Source organism: Sceloporus undulatus, chromosome 5 (assembly GCF_019175285.1).
Source record: "Sceloporus undulatus isolate JIND9_A2432 ecotype Alabama chromosome 5, SceUnd_v1.1, whole genome shotgun sequence".
Taxonomy (NCBI): domain Eukaryota; kingdom Metazoa; phylum Chordata; class Lepidosauria; order Squamata; family Phrynosomatidae; genus Sceloporus; species Sceloporus undulatus.
The window spans coordinates 107,451,895-107,476,926 of record NC_056526.1 but is presented as its reverse complement, the minus strand read 5'-3'; the positions used below and the strand labels follow the sequence as shown (position 1 = coordinate 107,476,926).

Below are 25,032 nucleotides of genomic sequence, written 5' to 3'. Positions count from 1 at the left end.
TTTTGCACAAAAACTGCATGGGCTTTTTGAAGGTGTTTTTGTGTGAGAATTTTGCATCGTATGGAAAACAGCTGAAAAACAGTCTCCAGAAACCCATGTATTTTTACTCACAATCAGTGAGGTTTGTGCAAATACCCAGAAATTTGCAGGAAAAGCTACCTGGCTTCTTCACACGAAAACTGTAATTTTGTGTGAAAACATAATTTAAAACAAACAAATAAACAAAACAAAATGCCATAGTGTTTCTAGAAACTGACATGGTTTTTCATGCAAAATTAGTTTTTGCATAGAGGTGTGGTCCCCCCCCCCGCAAAAAAAAATCGATGTGGGTTTCCATAAACAGTGAGATTTCTTACACAAAAATGTGTTTTGTATGCTAAAAAATTTTAAAAATTAAAAGCCCTCATAATTTATAGAGAAGAGAGGAAAACTCAAAGAAATAGCAATTTTGCACACTAAAATGTGGAAATCTGGAAGTAAAAATATTATTTTTCACAGATGCTTTCTACAGGGGGAAAATAACTTTTTTCATGCAAGAAAATTTCACTTTCTAGGTAGGCATGTAGCAAAATTGCTAGAAGGTTTTGTGCAAAAGGCATCAACTGAGCCAAAAAAAGCCACACACAAACACATACAAAGTGCCAAAAACACAATTTTCATTTTAAAAAAAGATCCCAAAACACATTGGCACGAATATATATTGGGCAGGAACTGTGCATAAGTACTAGTTTTCCTGTGCACTCTGGATAAAACTATGGAAAGTATTCATCCTCACATGCAAGAAAGAAATAGTTGAGTATTTATATAATCAATTCTTGCACTAGTCATATTCATTTTGATCTCATTAAGGTTGTAGTCTCAAACAGAATAAGCCCCATTAAGTATATTGATATTTATTTCCAAGTATTTGTAATTGCACTTTATATTTAAAAATATGCTTCAAAAATAATCTGTAGAATTTTTTCCTGTTTTTACGATGAAAAGTGCCAAAATTAATTTAATCATAGTTTTTATACAAGGCATTTGCAATACATTTAATTATGACATATTAACTGATTTGAGATATGTGTGTTTACCATTAGATAATGAATTTAGTACATGCTTCCCTTGCTCCCCCTCCACACACACAGTTTAACCTAATTCTTTTTAAAAATGTTTTATTATAGCCATTAAAGATACAATTATGGTTAAGTAAAACTATGGAAAAAATAATGAGGGGCGTTATGAGTAAAATTATTGTTTAATTTCCTTGTAAAGATGGGTCTTAATAACAGTACGTGTGTGCATGTATGTATTTTAGGAGAAAGAAGATGACAAGTCAGACGCATCCAGTTCACAGCAGCAAAAAAGTCCACAAGGTCTAAGTGACACTGGATATTCATCCGATGGTATCTCAAGTTCACTTGGTGAAATTCCAAGTCTTATCCAAAGTGAGGAAAAGGATGTGCTGAAAGAATCTTGTAAAAAGGAAATACTTTCACAGGAAAGTAGCCCAACTAGTCCCTCAGATCTTGCAAAGTTAGAAAGCACTGTCTTGTCAATTTTAGAAGCTCAAGCAAGTACTCTTGCTGAAGAGAAGTCTGGAAAGTCCAAAGACATTTATGGTGTTTACAGTGAGCATTCAAGAGTCCCACATAAAACAAAAACCCAGCTTGGTGCACCAGAATCCTACAGTGCTGATGAGGAAGATTTGGCAAAGCAAAATATTCAAGGAAAATATGGAGGAGCTCCTGAAGAAGGCGATAAACAAGATATTCTATCCCAGAAGAGCTACAAAGGGAAGACAGACACAAGAGAAGATGCATCAGCCAGAAGGCAACGCTATGACTCTGTAGAAGATAGCAGTGAGAGTGAGAATTCACCTGTCCCACAGAGAAAAAGGCGGACTAGTGTTGGTTCTTCAAGCAGTGATGACTACAAAGCAGAAGACAGCCCAGGTTCAGGTGATGATGAAGACTTCATTCGAAAACAGATCATGGAAATGAGTGCTGATGAGGATGCTTCAGGTTCTGAAGATGATGAATTCATCAGGAATCAGCTGAAAGAAATCAGTATAACTGATAGCCATAAAAAAGAAGAAATGAAGAATAAAAAAGGAATACCTGGAAAACATAAGAGGATGACACGTAAAAGCAGCACAGGTTATGAAGACGATACTAGCAGGCGCCATTCTTGGCATGATGATGATGATGAGACCTTTGATGAAAGTCCAGAACCAAAATACCGGGAAACAAAAAGTCAAGACAGTGAAGAAATTAGTGTAACAGGAGGAGGTGGACTTCGTCGTTTCAAAACAATAGACCTCAACAGCACCATAACAAATAAATATTCTGAGGATTCTCAACAGCCAAAGAAGAGTCTATATTTTGATGAAGAACCAGAATTAGAGATGGAAAGTCTTACAGATTCACCAGAGGACAGGTCAAGGGGAGAGGGATCTTCAAGTCTGCATGCCTCTAGTTTCACCCCAGGTACATCTCCTACATCTGTCTCATCTCTTGATGAAGACAGTGACAGCAGCCCTAGTCACAAAAAAATGGGTGGAGAAAGTAAGCAACAGCGTAAAGCCAGGCATCGAACACATGGACCTCTTCTTCCAACTATTGAAGATTCCTCTGAAGAAGAGGAGCTTAGGGAGGAGGAAGAGCTGCTAAAAGAGCAAGAGAAACAGCGTGAGCTAGAGCAGCAACAACAACAGCAGCAGCAGCAGCAGCAGCAACAGCAGCAGCAACAACAGCAGCAGCAAAAGAAGAGCTCGAGCAAAAAATCTAAAAAAGACAAGGATGAACTCAGAGCCCAGAGAAGAAGAGAACGGCCAAAAACACCACCAAGCAATCTTTCACCCATTGAAGATGCTTCCCCAACAGAAGAATTGCGGCAGGCAGCAGAAATGGAGGAACTACATCGATCTTCCTGTTCCGAATATTCACCAAGTATTGAGTCAGACCCCGAAACTTTTGAAATCAGTCCAGAAAAAATAATCGAAGTACAGAAGGTTTATAAATTGCCTACAGCTGTGTCTTTATATTCTCCTACAGAAGAGCAGCCTGTTGGGGTTTTCAAAGAAGAGAGCAGTCAAAAGATTTTAAAAAGCGCTGAAGAGGTATATGAAGAAATCCTGCAAACATCCCATAAAGCCAAGATATTTCCAGATGCAAGTGAAAAAGATGATGCGTTTGAAAAAGAGCCTTTATATGGTGGCATGCTAATAGAGGACTATATTTATGAATCTTTAGTAGAAGATGCTTACAATGGGACTATGGAAGCTAGCCTCATGACAAGACAAGAGGAAAGTGAAGAATTTAATCAACAGAAGGACAAAGAGAAAAAATCAAAGCCTCTAGATCAGATATATGGAGAACCTATGCAAAAGTCTATTGATGTACAAAAAGACTATTACAGAATAGATCCTCTGTGTTCAGTTATGCCACAAGAAGACATTGTATCTAGTTCTTACATCATGCCAGAAAGCCATGAGATAATTGTATTGGACAATGTAGCACCTTCTGCAAGTGATGAGAAGCAGTTGTTAGATGCAGATGCTGCTTATGAGGAACTTATGAAACGCCAAAGAATGCAGTTAACTCCGGGTTCCAGTCCAACCCAGTCATCTCCTAAATCAATATCTGTATCAGCTACAAAGACAAGTACATCTGGAAAGGCAAAGGATAGCACATCCCTGATATTAAGTACAGCCTCAGTGGTTTCAGACATATCTTCAGTGAGTTCTGTAGTGCTTCCCATTCCAGATGTTAAAATTACTCAACACTTTACAACTGAGGAAATTGAAGATGAATATCTCACAGATTATGTCCGGGAAATTGAAGAAATAATTTCCCAGGAGACATCCATACTGACATACTCAGAGGCCTCAGAAAGTGCCACATCTGTTTTACCATCAGATACATCATCCCTTACATCATCAACATCTTCAGTATACACCACTGGTAGTTCTTCCCCTGTAGCTGGACCAGATAGTATATCTCCAGGCTACATAGAAACGGTGGATACTATTAGCAAGTTATCAGATTCAGAAGGGACAAGTTCAGTGACACAGGTTCCTATAAGTTCCACAAAGGAGAGCAATGAACCTGTCATTTTATCCCCTAAAGAGGAACATTTAGATGAAAATGCAACCTACATAGATCAGAGTGTAGTTTTGACACCTAAAATTGACTCCTTCATGCCAACATCTATAGAAACAAAGCCACAACCCCTTGTCTCTGCTGCCTTGGAAACGTTCAGACTGGAAGATGACAAAGCCCAAAAAGATATGGCAAAGTCTGAGACTATGAAGGAGGTTTACAAAGATGAACAGGCAAGAGTTCCTATTAGTGTGACAAGAAAAGATGTAACAGATGCTATTTCTGACCAGAAATTTACACATACAGCTCCAGATACAGAGATGGCACCAGTGTTTTCCTCTGTTCCTTCTATTGTGTCTGTATTGCCACCTGCAGCTTCTCCACTTCCCACTGTTACTTCCAAAACATTCTCATTTTTTCAAAGCTCCTCTTTTGATTCTCCTGCTCAGCCATCTCTATCTCCACCTCAGGCGGTTCCACCTCCTCCTCCTGCTCAGCCATCTTTACCACCACCACCGCCGCCACCTCCACCACCACCTCCTCCTCCTCCTCCCCCACCACCCCCACCTATTCTGCCTAAGCCAGCTCTTTATCCTAAAAAGAAACCACTGGCCATGGCTTCAGTGACAACAGTTCCCAGCCTGATACCATCTGTCAGCAGTGTCAAATCAGTAGAGACATCTGCTATTAAAACCAGCGGGCTGCCCATCACAAAAATATACACATCAACACCTCCTCCTGTCCCACCCAAACCAGCTTCAATTCCAGCAGGACTGGTGTTCACTCACAGACCTAGTGAAGTAATAAAACCACCCATTGCTCCCAAACCAACAGTTCCTCAGTTACCAACAATTATTTATAAACCAACAGAGATAAAGCCAAAACCAGATGGTTTGGCTTTAACCAGCAGTATGACTTTGAACTTGGTTTCCCCTGTTGAGTACAAGTTGCCATCCCCTACATCCCCCTTATCTCCACATTCTAATAAATCTTCCCCAAGATTATCCAAATCCTCTCAGGAAACTTATGTTGTTATCACATTGCCCTCTGAACCTGGAACACCAACAGAGTCTATTACTTGCCAGGCAATTACCAGTTGGCCTTCGGGATCACCCCACAAAGAACAGGTTCCACAGACTGTGCAGTCATTATTCACTCCATCTATGAGTACTCTGCAAACACAAAGCATAATTGATCAAAGCAAGGACATTACGGATGCTTCACAGACTATTTCTTCTATTCCTTTCACTGCACGTTCAATTTTTGAGATAGTCCCTAGGTCAACAACAGAATTAATAACAACAGAGGTTGCCAGGACTAGTGTGTCTTTGATCAAAAATGGTGGATCAAATAGTGTTTCCATAACTATTCCTCCAGAACCCACTCATATAATGGAGCCACCCAGATATAGAGAGAATGGAAGATTCCATGTCTTTGGTGATGTTATTGATCTTCGGACCTTGACTAAAATGGACATTGAAAGGCCAGACAGCTGTATGGACCTATCTGCACCACCTGCAGATGTGAGAAGGCAAATTATGGCAAGTGACACTTCTGGGAGGCCAGTAAGTACTGTTCAGCCAGCTATCATAAACCTTAGCATTGCATCAGCAGCTGATACTTCTTTAGCTTTAGTCCCTGGAACAATTACAATTGTGACTTGCACAACTACTGTAAGTTATAGTACAAGCACAGAAAGTCTTGTAGATTTAGGGCATGCAATGACAACTCCACTGCAACTAACAACATCAAAACATTTTGATCCTGGAACTAGAGTAACAAGTAGTACGGCACTTTCTTCAGACAAAGATGAAGTACCAATAAATCTGTCCCGTGGTATTCCAGCACATGCAGTCACATGGGCCACTACAAAGCCCATTACTGTACCTCCTGTAGGTGTAAATAATGGTTGGATTGATACTTCCACTGCTGCTGAACCAATGGAAATTGGAGCAGTTGACCTCAGCACCACAAAATCCCATAGAACCATGGTAACGATGGATGAAATGTCTTCAGGAATTGTTACCACTGTAATAGAAGATGATGAAAAGCCTGTGGACTTGACTGCAGGGAGAAGGGCTGTTTGTTGTGATGTGATTTACAAGTTACCATTTGGCAAGAGCTGTACAGCTCAAGCACCAGCAACAACATTGCCAGAAGATCGTTTTGGTTACAGGGATGATCACTATCAATATGACCGTTCAGGTTCCTATGGTTATAGAGGAATTGGGGGTATGAAACCTTCTATGTCAGATACAAATTTATCAGAAGCTGGACTGTTTTTGTACAAAAGCAAGAACACATTTGAGTACCAAGCAACTGGAGCAACTGATGTAGCAGTAGACTTAACCTCTGGCAAAATAATGACAGGTCAGTATGACAAGGCATCAGATCTTTCTTTCACATGTAGTAATGGTGTTGCTCCCCTCATTTCAGGATGAATTATTATTATTTTCTTCTTTTTTTCCCTCCCACTTTTGTTAAACTTTCTGTTGGACAGTGTGGCAAACTGTGCTGGGATTTACACATGTATTTTTTTGGTTTCTTCATTTTACATAAATTATTTTGCACAAAAGGTACCTGCATGTGCCTGCATGTTCAGAAAATGCTTTCTCCCCTCTCCCTGCATCGCTAAAATAGATCATTGAAAATGAAGATTTGCATGCAGTTCTCCCTGCTCTCTGCTCATTATGGGATGGCTTTCAGAATCCACCAAAAGACTTTGTTTTGGGGAACTCGACTATAACTCTGCCCTGTAATTTCAGGTGAAATTGTGGATTACTCAAGCAAGATTACTGGTCCTTACCCAGAGACTCGACAAGTGATTTCTAGCATTGGGATCAGTGCACCTCAGTATTCCCAAGCAAGAATAGTATCATCCCTAGGCTCCCCTTATGGCATTGGAAGTGTTTTGAAATCATCTAATGGGGTTGTATATTCTTCAGTTGCAACTCCAGTCCCATCTACATTTGCTATCACTACACAGCCGGGTTCTATTTTTAGTACTTCGGTTAGAGACCTGTCTGCTCTTCATACAGTTGACACACTGCCCTCATTATCAAACTTGCAACAGAGCCAGGCACTTCCAAGATCATACAATTTCTTGACAACTGTAGCCTCTGAAAAAGATGGTTCAATTACTGGTATTGACATTGACCCAGGGTTGCAACCTCTCCCTTTAGAAGCTATTACCACTGAGCCAACAAACTTGATGCCTGTTTTCACAACATCTTCTGAGGCCTTTGTAGATATAATTGAGGATGAAGCTACACTCCTTATTGCTCCTGGAGAAGGCAAACAGCAACATCTTGACTTAGAACGTGAGCTTCTAGAGCTTGAGAAACTGAAGCAGCAACGCTTTGCAGAAGAGCTAGAGTGGGAACGCCAAGAAATACAAAGATTCAGAGAGCAAGAACAGTTTATGGTTCAAAAAAAGCTTGAGGAGTTGCATTCTATGAAGCACCACCTCCTATATCAGCAAGAAGAAGAAAGACAAGCTCAGTTCATGATGAGGCAGGAATCATTAGTTCAACAACAAATGCACATTGAACAAATTCAGCAGCTTCAACATCAACTCCACCAGCACTTGGAAGAACAAAAAATCCACCAGATTTATCAGTATAATTATGACCCTTCTGGAACTGTATCCCCACAAACAACCACAGATCAAGTCATTCTTGAAGGACAGTACAATGCGGCCAACAGCCAGTTCTGGACTGGTGATGAAGCTGCCACCACTTCTGCTGCCTTGGGGATTGAAATTCCACAGAGCCAAGCTTGGTACACTGTTCAGTCAGATGGTGTTACACAATACATATCCAGGCCTGGCATCCTAAATTCTGTTTCAGAGATGTCTCTTAAAGACATTGATGCAAGAGAGGAAAAGCAGCTGAAAAAGAGGAGCTCCATGCCAAAGCTCCGTGGCCCATATGAGGAAATTGATGAAACCTTGGAAGAAGACCCTAAGTGTCTAAAAAAGATAGTGGAAAGTGGAGTTCAGACTGATGATGAGGATAGTGCAGACTTGGGCTATTCAGACAGGAGAAGGAGGATGAAAAAGAGTGTAGATACAAGTGTTCAGACAGATGATGAGGACCAAGATGACTGGGATCCTTCCAACAGGTCAAGAAGGAAGACTCATGGGGGGAAATATGAAGGTACCACTGAGATGGACAAGGCTAAGCCATTTCCCAAAGTCTCCAGTATTGCAGTGCAGACAGTTGCAGAGATTTCTGTACAAACAGAGCCTGTAGGGATGATAAGAACACCATCAGTGAGGGCCCAGTCAGATGCAAAAATAGAAATAATAAAACACATTTCAGCTCCAGAAAAGACATACAAAGGAGGGAGTTTGGGATGTCAGACAGAAACAGACTCAGATACACAAAGCCCCCCATACCAGACAGATACCTCCCCTCAGAAAGATAAAAAACGCCCAACACCATTAGAAATAGGTTATTCGTCCCATCTCCGACCAGAGCCAACACTTCAGGTAGCCCCCTCCCCTCCCAAATCCCCCAAAGTACTCTATTCTCCCATTTCACCTGTATCTCCAGCTGCAGTTATAGAGTCAGCCTTTGTACCCTATGAAAAACCTGTTGCTGAAGACATTAGTCCTCAGAAGATTCTGAATGCTGATGTCACCACAATTCCTCAGCTGAGCCCAAAGTCTGCCAAGGTGATGCAGCGCTCTTTGTCTGATCCTAAACCTCTGAGCCCAACAGCGGAAGACCCTTCCAGAGCTCATTTCCAGTATACCGATGGTTTCTTGGTAAGAATTGCTTTGATTGTTTAGTGTGGCATTCAATATATGGAAATTGCTTGATTCATGTATGTGAAGATTTTAATGGGCAGTTCTAGAAATGAAATTCTGGAGCCTTAGAAACCTGATACAGCAATTGTTTTTTGTGGGTTTTTCGGGCTATGTGGCCATCTTCAGAGATTGCCAGCCACAACTGCTGGCGAAACGTCAGGAATAAACTCTTCTAGAACATGACCACATAGCCTAAAACCCCCACAAAAAATTAGTGATACAGCTGATTCAGATCAGGAAGAGATGGGACTGAACTGCAAAGTTTATCCATTTCATGAAACCATAAGTTTAGTAGGTTTTTTTCATACATTTAAATTATTTATATTTATTTGGTTTATGAAATTAATTCTCTTGTAGTCTGTAATACACGGAACTCCATCAAGGAAGCGATACTAGGGAAATGAATTATCTTCCATACCTTTTCCCTTTCTTTGTGTTTGTATGATGACAGGGCCAGGAATTCAGAACAAGGTCTAAATATATCTTAGGAGATTTATCTAATGTTATCACATTCTGGATATAATATTGAGGGAGACAGATTGCAGACTGTCTGCTTTATATAATCACCCATTTATGGGTTTTGTGGCCTTTCACTTACTTGTTTTATGGACATAGAGGTGTCTAATCCCTTTGATATTATGGGTATTTTTACTCTCTCCTCTCCAGGGATAATGTCAGGCTTACTGTAGGCTTTTTATTGTTGTTGTTGTTAGACATGGAAAACAAATTTATATTAACTGAGATTTTTAAATTATACTCCTCCCACCATATGTGTTGTGAGACGATCGACAAAAGGTATATATACTCTTTTGATTTTTCATCATCAGAAGGCAACTTCTAGATTCATTTCTCCGGCCTTCTTTCCCCCCCCCAAAAAAAATATGCACAAGAATAAATCTTGCCAAAAGAAATCCATGATAGCTTCATCATAGGGTCTCCGTAAGCTGGAAATGACTTGAAGGCGCACAGCAACGACATACAGATGACAAAAAAAAAATATGTATATTTGAAAAAGGGTCAATCATGCATTTTAATCTGTGGTGAAAATGTGTACATGAAGTAAAATGAGTAAAAAGTACACTCATGTAGAAAAGTGTGTTCATCAACCTGCACATGTTTCTCTGTGGGCAAGGGAAAAAAACACAGTTTCTCAGCTTTAAACAGAATTGGCACTAGAAGAGAATGTTAATGTGATTTTGAGAAACACCACAAAACAATACTGACAAAGGTTCATATCTCTACATGACTAAAAGATTATCATAATAAGGAGCAGAACTCTTATTTAGTATTTTATATCAAGCTTAATGTATATTTATAGAGATTTTGAGCATTCGAGTGGCCTAATTAAAAAGAAAGTGAGTGTCTGTAGTGCTATATGCTGTTGCATATAATATCCCCTATTTGAAAAGCTTGGGACCAGAAGTTTTCCATATTTCACACCTTTTCAGACTTTGAATGCTTTTATTTACATATACATAATGACACATAATGAGGCTGGAGAAAGCTCAAGGATCTGTGAAATGGCAGGTGAAGATTCCTCCCGCCCCCCCTTTCATAGATACTCATGTTTCTCTCCAGCCATGTCTCTCTCCAGCTTTGCAAATACTGTACATGTACCGGTGTTGTTGCTAAAAAAAACCTTTGGATTTTGGAGTGCTTCAGATTTCAGAATTCCAGGTAAGGGATATTCAACCTGTACTGAATAAAAAGGAGAAAGGAGAAAAGAAATCTAGCAGCACCTTTAGGACTAACTTATTCAACTGTTAGCATGAGATTTTATGGGTGTATTTCTTCAGATTAGCAGATCTCATGCACAACTATTGCTTAAATTCATAGTCTTTACAGTAAGCCAGCCACCTCTTCCATGTAGTCATATAGACTCAAATATAATTGCTAGTCCCTACCTAAGTAGACCCACTGTATCACTTGGATTTCTTTTCTGTTTAGCAATGATCCAGTGAATTTTCCCCAGCTGAAGCTAGCAACTGAATGTAGGTCATAGAGTTTTGGTGCCATTTTGGAAAATCTCTCTACTCGTCACAGAGATGTGGATTCTGCCCATAAACATTTGGGAACATCAAAGACTTTCAAGACTTTGAAACATCAAAGACTTTCAAGGCCAGCATCCATAGTTTTTTTGTGGGTTCTTTAGAGCTATGTAGCCATGTTCTAACAGAATTCCTGACATTTTGCCGGCATCTGTGGCTGCCATCTTCCGAGAAACACATAGCCCAAAAAAACCCACAAAAAACAGCAGCTGAAAAATTGGGACAATGGGAAATTAATCAGAATTGTCCCTGCCAAATCAAGACAGTTGGAAGGTGTGCAAATCCACTTAGAAGTGGCGTACTAGAATTGTATTGTTTGCTCAAAGATAGTAGAAATATACAAGCCTGAAATAAAACACTGCAGTATAGGTGCTTTTTTTCAGAGGCTCTAGACAGACAGCCTTGATGTCAGCCAGAACACCCTTTGATGTCTCTCCCATTTTCCACATACTCTAACCAAGGAAGCATCCTACACCCATAAGCATGTCAGTCAACCCTTGTACTGATGGAATTAACTGTGCCCTTACTGTAGCAAGACAAGAGGTTCTATAAAAGCAACAAAATCTTCCTGTTTGTTCTTGTGTGTTCTATATTCTTTCATTGTCCACATATTTTTGAGTTCTTGCATGTTACTTCATCCTGTGTCCTGTTCATCAGTCAGCCCTGGTTTACTCCTGTCTTGTGTTGTCATTTGTTCTTTAGTTCTGACTAGGGATGTCAGACTAAGGGCCTGAATAGATAGGTCAAAATAAAGCTGCTTCGGGTCACTTTGGAGATATGCTGTTTAAATGACACGTGTATCTTAAGAGGCCTGAAGCTGCTCCAAAGCTGCGCTCCAGTCCTTAGGGCTGGAGCATGGGTTTGGCACAGCTTCCGGATGTCTTTCTTTTTATCCTGCTTCAAGAAAGTCTTTGAAAACCACCGTGTTTGACTGCTATTCACAATTTGGGACTCATCTGCACAAAATTTGCTCATTATTGTTTTGTGCAGGAAACAGCATTTTTGCTGTATTTGAACACAGGCATGTAAATTCCTATGTAAAGAGAGCTGTTTTTTTGCACAGAACAACACGTGTGAATTTTGTGCAAAATAAGCCCCAAATTGTGTTCAGTTCTCTTTATTATGGTCATAGACCAGCACAGGTAAAAAAGTGATACAGAATAAAAGAAGATAATAGCAAAAACAAGGTAAAATCACTGGTTAAGAACAGTATTTAAAATATCCTTTTAAAATCCAGTGTAAAATCCAGTGCGGCAGGGTAAGATTAATACTAGTATACTGCAGAGGCCATTGCCTTTTGGATTTTAACTGCAACTGCACAGAATCTGGCAACATTAAATGTTATATCTATATTGGTGTCTGAAAGCAACAAAGAAGTGTAAAACTGACTGGTGTGTCCTTGATGTTTTTACAATGGAGGCAAGATAAGGCTGAAGTCAATGTCCCTGTAGTATGAGCACTGGGGTAGTATGTGCTCTGTTGCCTCTAGTCTGTCTGAGAAGGGGATCTTCTTATATCGACCTTCAAGAACAACTGAAGGGAGGGCATGGCATTGTAAGTCTTTAACTGTGAAGATTCTCATCAGCCCATGATTCTTCCTAATGTTTTTCAAACATTTTCAGATATTATTTCCATCTCTAGTTCATCCCTGTTTCTAATTTGCCCTTCAATCCTGACTTTGGCCTGTTACAGACAGCCAAAATAAAGCTGCTTCGAGTCACAGTGGAGGTATGGTGTTTCAACGGTGCATGCGTCCTAAGAGTCCAGAAGTCGCACCAAAGCCATGTTCCAGTCCTAGGACTGGAGCATGGCTTTGGTATGACTTCTGGACTCTTAGGATGCATGCATCATTGAAACGCTATACCTCCACTGTGACTCGAAGCAGCTTTATTTTGGCTGTCTGTAACAGGCCTTTGATTTTCTTTCAAATCCTGCTCCCCTATTCATTTCTGATTTAATGTTCAATCCAAACTACTGGGGATATCCCATGGTTTCTAGCTTTAGATCACCTCAGATTGTCTAGCTACCTCTCTCACCCTGTCCCCCCCCCCCAATTTTGTAGAAATGGATGCACTTTTAATTTAACAAGCTAATTTGCTGATTGATTAAATATTAATTAATATACAATAGAGCTTTAAGGTTATTGAGCAATAAAATATGAACAAAAGCCAAAATTAAACAATAATCACAACCAAACATAACCAATATTTATTCTTCCCTGATTTTTATAGCATTTTTGTTGACAATACATGAATAAATTATTAGTAAGATAATTAAAAACCAAATGTCTAGTATAGACAAGACTATATTCCTATATTTGCACTATCTGTATTCACTGTTTTTAGTGGACATTAGAAATAGGAAATATTCCTGATTTCAAATGAAATAAAGCTATAAAAGCCGTCTGTCTCTTGGATTGGGTAGTATATAATTAATAGCCCTTATTTATTATAGGTAAGTATTCATCTGGAGAACCTGAGTCTTAAGGGAACATTTCAATGGAAACTGCCAAAATCTCTTGGCATAGTTAATATTGTTCAGAAATAGGCCATATTTTAGTTGTTAATGTCTTTGAAAGTAATAATTATTAGGGGAGTGTTCCATGTGGAAGCATGGTAAATATTTAGCAGTTCTACACAATTTGGTGCTGCTCCTCTCCCCTAAACCAACTAAATCACATTTACATGTGTGTGGGAGAGAAAATGTGTGTATGTGTGTTTTAACAGACTTTCTATGGAGAATGCCTTAGATATCCTAGGGCTGAGATCAAGATGAAGGTTTGTGCATGCATTTCAATATTAAAAACAAAAACAAGCACTTTTAGATCTCAATGATTTTAGGAGATTATTACACCAGCCCTTTTGTTGCTGCAGTCATGCCAGAAAATAGAATGGCAACATATTGATTGTAAAGCAACCATCACCACATTCGCTTTCATTCACACAACCAGAGCTGCTGTTCCCATTGCATTCTCTTCCTGTCCTGTCCCGTAACTGTACCATCCCTTCCTTGTGCCTTATCCAGCAAGCCTTTAGGGGGGGTTTTCCCAACTATTTTCATGCAATTCCAGAGCTCTTCACCTGATTTAAACTTTTAAACAGTTTTTTAAAACTTCAGAGGCTGAACAGCTCCAGAACTGCACAAAAAGACTAAGAAACAAATTTAACAAAATACCAAGCGGGGAGGAGAGGACACTGACACCACATGACTAGCAATAACTCCAAGTCCCCTGGGAATGGCTTTCTGCACCCAGGGCATTGTGCAATTGGTATTCGTTCACAGATTTCCCCCATGAATGAAAAGGGATGAGGAGGGGAGGTGATGGGTCAGAGGTGGCTTCACATGATCAGTATCACTCAAGCTACTTTTTCTCCAGGGAAATCACACTTTAAAAGCCATATGTGATAATTTTAGGATTAAATGAAGCTTCCTTCCCAATGCTGTTGAAGCTTTTTAAACACCTGAAACAGCAACGATTCTTTTCACATTACCACACAATTTTGAACTGATAACAGATTGCTGATGCATCTTATTGCACTACCATTCTGTTTACTCATCAGATATCCGAGATTAAATAAAGTAGTCTTGCCTTCATTGGAAGTGAATTATCCCTGAATGACCTATGGCTAACTGTGTGACTGACAGCTATTCACAGGGTTTTCCTATTCATTTAAAGCAGCAACAGTAACATGAATTGACTACAGGACACCTACTGTCTAACCACAATATGGTCCTATAAGATCCGGCAAGTTTCAATCCTGCTTCTATCCCACTATTTAAGGACTGTGCGATAATCTCCTTTGTGTGGGAGATAGGAGCACTTCCTTTACTTTCCCTCTGAATAAATAGGACTCAAAAGTGCAGATCACAAAGATACAAAGCAAAACCCATAAACTCAAACTCTAAACACTGAAATGTTCCTGTCTAAAAATGAATACCAAATTACAGGTGATGTCAGTCCCATGAAGAAAGTAATAAACACACACATTTTTCTAAAGCATATAGCTACCTTCAAGGGTGAGGGAAGAAGGAGAGGATTTAAAAAAAAAAAAAAAAAACCTCTACCACAACACATACCTTGGGAAGAAAGATGATATTTGCTTTTTACATAGGCAGAGTACAACAAATTTTGGTGCTGATCTTGTGCTTCTTGAAATTAGTCAATACTCTGTGAGCTGGTAATTACAAAAAAAAAAACACTTTAACATGTCATTGTTTTGGGACATGTGTTTCAAGAGAGATCAGAAAAAAATAAAATACTCTTGGGGAGGCGTTACAAACCGCCGCTTTGCGGCGGTCTCCCGACGCTGCTGTTTGCTCCGCGAGGGAGCTGCCGCAGCCAAACCGCACAGCTCCCTTACGGAGCAAAAAAGAAGCTCCAAAATGGAGCTTCTTCTGGCGGCGCTCTAATGACGCCGCAAGGCACCAATGGCACACTCGTGACATCATTAGCGCGGCGCGACGTGCAGATGCACAGTGTCCGTTACGTCAAGATGGCGGCGGCCGTGTGGAACAGCCGCCGCCATTTGTTACGGACAGAGTCCGTAACAGGAATAGGGGTGTCTGGAAGGGGCACCCCTTTTTTAAACTGGGACGTCCTGAGGACGTCCCAAGTGGCGGTTTGTAACCCGCCTAAGTTTATAAAAGCTCCTAGAGCTGGCTTTCATGAATGTGGTTGTGCTTGCAGCTACTACAGAAGCACATGGCTGGCTTACCCAGAGAAAGACCAACTACGAGTAGCCTTTTGGAGAAGTAGGAAAGAAATAAATCACAGTAACTATAATCTATGCATCAACAAGTAGTTATTTAGAAAGACAACAGGGGCAGGGGGGATGCCTTGTTAGTTGGTTATATTTCTGGGTATAACTCCCAGCCACATGGTTCAGTTGTCAAGTGCCAGTGTTCAGCTTTCAACTGGGATGGAGCCATATTCTCAAGGTCTGTGGCCAGATAACCTGTGTGTCCACTGTGTTGGCAGTCCTGGTCTTTCCACCACTATTGTACAGTCGGCTTCCCACTTTTGCATGTTCGTGAATTTGATTATTTGTGACTTTCTCTTTGGTATGGCTGGGAAGAACATGTGCATACTTGCCCCCCTTCAGGGGGAAAAGCCCAGGAGGTTGGGAGCAACCAGAAAGGGGTGCATGCACACCCTCTTAACTTCCCCTGTGCTTTGGCCAAATGAGGGAGGCACAGGGGAAGACAGGAATGGCATGTGCACATGGGGATAGAGAAGCACATGTGCATATTCCTCCTGCTTTCCACTACATATTCAGTTTTTCCACTTTTGTGAGAGTCTTGTGCCCTAATATGGAACAAATATGGAACGTAGACTGTATCTATTTTCTTTTTTTTGGGGGGGGGGGACCAACAGTGATATTCATTGCTTTTTTAAAAAAAAATCACACTTCATGTGTCCCTTAGATACATGCAGAAGCAAAATTGATCAAGTGCTCATATATGTAATGTTGGAAGTGCAACAACACTCTGCACTGATGAGTTGAGAATGCCTCCAGTTGGGCAGTAGCAATAGGATTAGAGAATCTAAAGTTGCATCTGCACTACAGAAATAATCTACTTTGACCCCACTTCAACTGCCATGGCTCCATTCCCAGAATTCAATAGCATGGAGCCATGGTAGTTGAAGTAGGGTCAAACCAGATTGTGCAGTTAGATAGGAATAGCACCATGAGGAATTTTCCTATCTTTAGAATGAAATTCCTGTAATAAAGCTTTATTTTGTTTACTCTAAGCCATTGGTGTATTTGCTCCTTAGTCAAGATCTCTAAGTGCTGCATGCACTAATTCTAATATGTACAGCCTCAAACTGTACAAGAGGATCAAAGGATGAGTGGCATACCATGCACAGCTCCATGGGAACAGCATCATTAACTGACTCACACCTAGGATAAGACAACCTAAATTCATCTTGTGTTTTCTTGAGCCTTACTCCTAAAGGCAAGACTCTGAAGTTAATATCTGGGGGACAAGGTTATACAACAATCATTTTCCTCTCCCACACCTCCTTCAGAATCTTTTCCCTAATTTTTCTAAACCCACAACTAAATGCAAATTCTGAGATCTAAAGAGACAACAAACTTTTGTAGAGGATCTCAAAACCTATTCTAAACCTCTCCCTTAAATAGTGGGATACCATCTCATCTGGGTATAACTGTAAAAGAACGGACAAGCTATGAACATTAAATGGACTGGGCCCCTTTTAGAGGTGGGGGGGGGGGGCTCCAGCACTAACCTTATTAGTCTGGTGGTCTTTACCAATGTTTCCCTTGGGGAAGTTTCAGAAAGAATGAGAACCTCCACACACCAAACACTAATGATGAAACCTAAATGGTTTGCTTGTAGACATACCGTTGGTCCCAAACTCCTGACACAGAAGCTTCTGCTGCTGCCCCTGTCTGCCCTGGGGTTGAGTAGCAACTAAAGCTTGCACCTTCTACAGGATGTGATCACCCTGTGGTTGCATTCCTAAATTGGATGTGCTGGGGTCATTAGATGCTACATCCTCAACTTTGGCAGCATCTGACCCCAAGTGGAGGGTGGGGTCCATAGCAGATTTCATACAAAAAGTCTCATGGTAAAGTAGCCATGCCAGCCCTGAAAATAGGTAAAATGACCACTGTGGCTGCACCCTAGCTATGACCTCGACATAGATTTAAAATCCAGTAAGCCAATTAGATCATGTCCTATCAACCTTGTACATGTGCAACTTGTCATCTAATTTATACTTGTATGGTGAAACTCACTCACTCAACTATTTCTCTCTGATGGCAACACAATAGGTCTTTATATCCCACTGCTGCCACCAATATGTGACGGCCACCCCCCTAGCTGCCACCAAATTGCACAATGAGACCCTCGAACTCGAATCCCTCATTTGAGTGACTCCCACACTTTTCCTTTACCTCTGGGCCACTCTACGGCCACGCAGGACACTCACTATTTTGAGTGTTCTGAGCAATGCAAGTATTATTAATCCCTGGTAATGTTTGGCTTATAGTTTCTTATAAAACCTCAAGCGACCACACTTTGAACCAAAACAAAAGAAAACTTTATTTCCAAAATAGTTGGTTTCAGTATCTCTCTTCTAGTTGATATTCAGAGTTGATATGGTGTTTATGTGCTCAAACAGTTACAAGGTATAATAATTCCTTTTACTGTATTTTCCAAGTGGTTCTTATATTCTTGGCTCACACAGAAGCTTTAGACGTTCTCTGTCCTTTTTAACCTTTCCAGTAAATTGTGCCTCCCCTCGTCACTCTTAATTAAACTTCCACCTTGAACTTTCTAAGTACTTAAACCCCTTCCTACTGCCCCCTTCACCAGTGTATCTCAGCCACCTTGGCTTTTAAAACCCCTCAAGTACTAATAAATCTAATTTTCCACATTCCTCTCTTCATACTTATATATGCTCTTGGGAGGAGCCCCCACATTTTCTTGGCTAAGCTCCCATTGGTTGTTGACAGGCTCACTCTGGATGTTGCCAACACTCCAATCTGTCTTTTGTCCACTGTATTTATCCTTCTTTTCCAGCTCTGAATAGAGAGAATTCCCCCCCCAAAAAAAAAACCTTTTCTCTAGTAAACTCAAGCTGAGTGGTCACCCAAAGAGAGCATTTGCTCCATGTAAGAGATAACACAGCAGCATAATAACTACTAGTATTAAGGCCCGTGCAACCAAAATCACACTCCTGTGTAGAGTTGGGCCTTCCACCAGAGCAAAATTAATCTAAGGATACCATAAATTAGACTGTGTAGCCAAGTTCACCCTAGAAACATCTATTTCACTGCAACTCACGTGTTGCATCTGTCCCCCTGTTGCCCTAAAGCCCCCATGTCCACATATACTGAATCGCTACTTCATCAGGCAAGTCCACAGATTCTGGGACTCCCCCCCAAAAAATGCACCTGGATTGCCTCAATGTTGTGCAATGGATCATCAACCTCTTCCATTTGAAACTAGTGTTCAAGAGCATAATGGCAAGCAAGAATATAGTTAGTTATTTTTTACTTTCCCCACTTTTTTTCCTAACCAAAGGGGGAGCCTACTTGGGTTGAACCCAGGCTTTCTCTAAGGCATCAGGCCAAGTCAAAGTTGCTGCTAACCCACCCCTTCCACATCACTACTGGAGGATGAAGGCAGCTGAAATGGTGGACACTTAGCGAGGTGGCTGTCTCAATGGCCCCTTGCCTTTTGAACTCTCAATACTTTCTTTAGGATTCATCCCACCCTTAACAGGGCAGTAGTCCTATTCCAACACTGCAACAACTGAATATACATTGAACAGGACAGTCCACAAAGGGGGACTATGAGGTCTGCAGAGACCTAATAAGGTCCTGAAACAGACATGCAGGAAAGTACAGCTTCCAGCCGCTTTGAGGGCAGGGTAGGCACATGACGCATGCCCCCAGAACAGCAGGGAGCCACGAGGAGAGTGTACATGGCCAGGAAAAGCCAGCCAAAAAGGAGTGGCAAAAAGCCAATCCTTGCCAGCAGTGTACTTAGGGACGCAGCAGCAGCCAGCTTCAGAACTGCAAGGTCCAGCCACCATGGCCCCGTGCAACTTTGTGTCTGACTGGTGCTGGGGTGAGCCTATGAGACATACCAAGCTGTAATTGGTACTGCAGAGTCCTAAATGGGGTGCACCAGGCCTGCAGAGGCTTAATCCTACTCTAGAAAGCCTGCAAAGACCTTATTGGAGCCTACCAGGAAAGTGGATTAGGCCAAAACAGCAAAAATTGATGTGGGGGAGCGGGTACCAGGCCTGTGAGACTTCACGAGGCCAGCAGAGGCCAAATGGCACCTGAGAGGCCTGCAGAGGTCCAATCAAGGCCTATGAGACCTATGGTAACCTAAAAGCCCCCTCCCACTAGGTCTTCAGAAGTGCAATTAGGGTCTATATGGCCTACGTAAGCCTAGTGGAGCCTATGAGGCCTGCGGAAAATAAAGTGGTCTATGGGGCCTCATTACGGTTGCCTCATCAGGAAGACTAATTGGGGCAAACAAACTTCCCTGACCAGGAATTGAACCTGGTCCATGGCAGTAAAAAGGCATAATCATCCAGCATGTCCATGAAGACTTCATGAGGTCTAAGAGGCCTGGGCAGGGGGTTATGAGACCGAAGCCTAATTGGTGTCCGGGAAAGTGGCCAAATGGTTGATAAGACCAGCTCAGTTCCCAAACAAACAAACCACCAGCTGGCGTGCGAAACAGCAAAGTCTCTGGTTCCAAGTCCAGAATCACAAGAGGTATTATGAAAAGATTTGACAAGAAATCCGAGGTCCAGGGTATAAGACAGGCAGGTCGATAAGGCAGTCCAAAGGTCAAAGGTTTCAGAAAGTCAAGACAGGTCAGCAGTCCAAGAAGCAAGGTTTCAGTCCAAAGATCAATGGGAACCAGAGACAGAGTACTTTTCCCAATGAAGTCACATAATCACTGGCAACTAGGCAGGCATCCTGCAGCTGCTTAAATGAGCATGCTGAAGGCATTCGGGTGCATCTGATTGCTAGCATGTTTCTGTTAAAGCCTCTGTGAGTTTTGAAGGCACTCTCTTTTGGCTCAACAATGATTGAATATAGGCATGGTCCCTTAATCCATCTCCACATCCAAAGATTCTGCCACAGGGAGACTTGACTGCTAAGCCTCCTGAAAGGCCATAGATTCTGCTGGAGCAGGCACAGCAGAGCTAGGGCCGGACACAGGCTCCATAGCTGCAGACTCAGGCCACTGAGGAGAATCTGGCTCATTCTCAGAGTCCCCTCAGTCTTCCAAGTACTCCTCCAATTAGGACCAAATGGAGCCTGAAAAGTCTGCAAGGCCTACTCAGAAGTAGACCCCCACAGCTACCCAATAGAGCCTGTAAAGCATCTATGGTCTACTTGAGTCTGAAGAGGTTGTGGTCTCCTACAGCTACCCAATCAGGCCTACAAGGACCACAAAAGCCCAAGGAAAGGTGACAACCATACCCTTGCCCTAACAACCACAAATCACCCCAATGTATGCTGATGGCATCCAGTTCTCTATCTCCTCCTTATCTAATTCTAAGTAAGCTCTCTCAGTACTGGACTACTGTCTGTTGTGAGTAATGGACTGGATGGGGGCAAACAATTTGAAACTTAATCCAAACAAGACATAGGTACTCCTGGTCAGTCAAAAGGCAGATCAGAGAATAGGGACTCTACCTATACTGTATGGGGCTACATTCCCTCTGAAATCTCAGGTTTGCAGCTTGGGTGTTCTCCTGGACACAATTATGAGCCTAGATGTCTAGGTTTCAGCAGTGGCCAGAAACACACCTGCCCAGTTAAAAATAGTGTGCCAGCTGTATTTTGTGAGGCACCAAAGCCCTCTGACAAACCAGGCCAAATACCTCACCAAACTACAAGTCCCAGAATTCTGTAGGATAGATTCATGGCAGTTACACCCATAGAAGCATCTCTGCTAATTCACTTCATATCCAATGAATAAAAACATGTTGCTTTCTTTTGCTGTAAGGATTGCTCTTGATCTGATTAAGATCCTGCAGATACAAGTGTTGGTAGAAGTCTAAAATAAATTGAGATTTTTGTTGAAACAGCAGGATGAGCTAAAAACCTTAGTAATAAAAGTGTATAAGGCACAATTACCATCCAGAGCTTGAAAGGAAGAATAAATCATGCCATCAGATAGTAGAAGGATATCTTGCCTATCATGTATAATATTGTGACATAAAATATGCTATAAATAAATTGATAGACAGTTTAATTAATGAATGATGAACATGTGTTTGGAGATTTAAAAAGCAATGAAGAATAAGTCTTAATTTTCTTTGTGAAAGTGTCATCATCTGTTGCCAAATACTTGCTTGTATGTGCAATACCTCTGGTGGCACAAGACAGCTGATTTCTAATACTGCAACTAAATACTTGTTTTTGGTTTCTGTGTTGTCTGATAACTTAAGATGATAATGTTACAGGATTTTAAGCTAAAATCTATATAACCAATGCTTTAGAAAATGATGTGATGTTTATTACCCAATTTGCATCTTTTGGCTAGCAGACAGAAGATAAAAATCCCTGAGTTTTTAACTTGGTTTGCATTTTTAAGTGAATTGTTCTAATTCTCATTTCTCAAACCAATACGCAGATCAGAACAGTTGTACTTTAAATTTGTTACTTCTCCAAATATTGCCATATAGTTCTCGGCTACAGAAAGAAAACATAACAAAATGTAATTAAATGTGTGAATTTAAATACATTTATATTTGAATCCTAGTGTGTGTGTGTGTGTGTGTGTTTTAACATCACAGAATGACGTGCAAATGGAAGAGAAGAAACCATGCTGAATTGATAAGGACCTGAAACTAACTGGTTCATCCATCCATATGCCATGTCGCATTTTCTGTAGATATTTTCCTGCCAGACCACGGGAATTTTTTGTGGTCCAGCTTCATGTAATACAGATAAACTGGCAGTAGTGGAAAGTTTTCTTTTGGTTCTCAATCTGTAAATCTATTTGTGATGGGGTTACTACCCTAGTTACTATTATGGTATTTTGAGAAGCAAAAAGAATTAGTAAAGTTGGCCCCTTAATATATGAAAACTAGAAAGGCAATAGAAACAGTAACAAGACGTGACTGATGGATGACTAAATTAGTGTAAGAGACTCCATTTGAAAGGCTCTAAAATCCATTGTGAGTCATTTTGGCGGGTTACAGACCGCCATTAAGGACGTCCTGAGGACATCCCAGTTTGAAAAAGGGGCATCTCTTCTAGACTCCCCTACTCTTATTACGGACAGAGTCTGTACAAAATGGTGGCGCCCTGTTCATACGAGTGCTGCCATTTTGACATAGCGGATGCTCTGCATCTGCACGTGGCGCCCCGGAAGTGACGCCGCGAGTGCGCTCTTTGGCACTCGTGGCGCCTCTTCTAGGGCCCGAGAAGGAGCGCGATTTCCGCGCTCCTTCTCTGCAGCGTCCGGGAGCCGTGCCATTTAAAGGCTGCAGTTCCCGGACTCTGCAAGCAGAGGTGGAGCCAGACCTGCCTTTGTAACCCAGGCTTAAAACATTGCTGTTACACAAATAAGAAGCAATGGGATGTGTGAGCATTTCCTATTGCACGAGCGCTTCCTGTAATTGTTTAGATGCTTGCTAGCCTCATCAACAATTCTTTCAAATTGGAGAAGACAAAATAAACAAAATTGTGTTTTTGTAAAGAAACTATGATAGTACATGTCAGAATGTTATACATAGTTGTAAATGTTTTTATTAGCATTATTGGTTTGTGTACACATATGTTGATTTTGAGCTGATAAACTGAGAGCAATGGCAGTGGTTGATTTGTATGTACCATAAAGCCCATTGTCCAATTTCAGAAGATTTTCAGAACAACTTTTCCCAAGAAGAAAGAGAATGGTTAAAACACTTTTAAAATGAACCAAATATAACTTGAAAAGAGAGATGGAAAATATATTTTAGTTAGGGGGTTATAAGCAAACATGTTGAGTGTGCATGCCAGTACATTAAAAAATGGGGCAGGCACCTAACTGCTGGCATATTGTCCTTGACCTGACCTCCCAAACTCCATCTCTCTCCCTCACTCTCCCTAACTCTCTCAAACACACATGCACACACAGAAACTGCCCCCTTAAAAAGTTTTAAACATCGTCAGTCAAATACGGCTTTTCAAAAGGAAACATGGACACCAGTATAGCTTTTTTTAACAGCCTAATTACACTTGTGGCATTTTTAAAGGAAGCATCAAATTGTTGGAAGGACAGGAACAGCCATTCCCTGCCCAACTGTGGAATATATGCATGCACACATGCATGCACACACACATTGTCTTTCATGCTGCAATTAGACTTTTTTAAAGACTTCCATTGGTGCTCTTTATAGTAAGGCTATTTTTTAAACCACAGTATTTGGAACAGTTAGCCTTCCTCACTGCAGTAGCACTCCCTCCCCCAAATATGCTCCCATGCTGCAGTTAGGTATGTGCGGATAAAGCAGGGGAAATCTCTTCTAATCAGCAACTGATTAGTTATATTATTATTATTATCATTATCATTATTATTATCTCTTACCCACCTCCCCATGGATTGAGGCAGGGAATAACAACAATCAGTTAAAACACATATCAATTTAAAAGGACAAATAAGATGTAAACATATTAAAACAATCCACATTTAAAATTCACAATTTAAAAATCATATGGGAAAGCCTGCCAGAAGAGACTGGTCTTTAGTGCTGTTTTGAATTCGGACAGGGTATTCGGCTGTCAAATCTCTTCTGGCAGGTCATTCCAAAATCTAGCTGACAATTGCCAACCTAGTCCTGGCTGATTGGAGTAAACATGCACCAGAGGTCTTGAATGTAGGTAACCTGGACCCAAACCATGCAGGGCTTTAAAGGTAATAACCAACACTTTTACCTTGCCCAGAAACTAATTGGCAACCAGTAGAGTGATTTTAATATTGATGTAATATGGTCACTCCTGAACGTCCCAGTAATCGATCAATTTAGAGATGGCGAACTCCCTCTCAATCTCAGTTTTTAAAATTGTAGGCTTTAAACCAATACTGTACAAGATTCCCCCCCCCCCTTTAAACAGAACATGAGACAAAATTATAGGGAGCCTTTATACACTGAGCTGAAATTTTGTCACTGTTGACCCAAAGCAAAACGGTTGATAAAACTGGAGTTAGTTGAAGTGACCTAGAGGAGAGAGAGAACTTAGGTTTCATATTGTGTGGTAATCAACACAGGCATTTGTGTTGTTCTATTACAGTACTTCCAGTTTGTTATGTTGCAATTGGGACTGAGAGAAGGGGGGAAATGTCTAATTAGATGTGAACAGGAGGAAAAATTCAGATCTATCCCAGAGGTAAATAACCGTCTCAACGAAGAAAAGCATGTGAGAAGCTGCTATAAAAATGCTCAGATGCCTTGCAGCACAATGTCTCAAGTTCCCTAGATCTTTAATTAATATCGTATCAATCAGCATTTGCAATTGGTATTTCAAACTGGGGGGAAAACAGAACTGCAAATGGCTGAACTCTCAGTATAAATTGATTAATAATTTGCTTT

The 25,032-nt window shown here is 40.9% G+C and overlaps 1 protein-coding gene across 5 annotated transcripts in view; it reads left to right on the top strand.

The window, feature by feature from the left end:
- The window catches only part of PCLO (piccolo presynaptic cytomatrix protein), a 293,541-nt gene that overhangs the window by 143,754 nt on the left and 124,755 nt on the right, over positions 1–25,032 (top strand). For all 5 annotated transcript variants that reach the window (XM_042469225.1, XM_042469224.1, XM_042469223.1 and 2 more), the window contains exons 5-6: positions 1,301–6,455; positions 6,851–8,856. In XM_042469225.1, the coding sequence (XP_042325159.1) occupies positions 1,301–6,455; positions 6,851–8,856 (7,161 nt within the window). The remainder of the gene's footprint in view (positions 1–1,300; positions 6,456–6,850; positions 8,857–25,032) is intronic.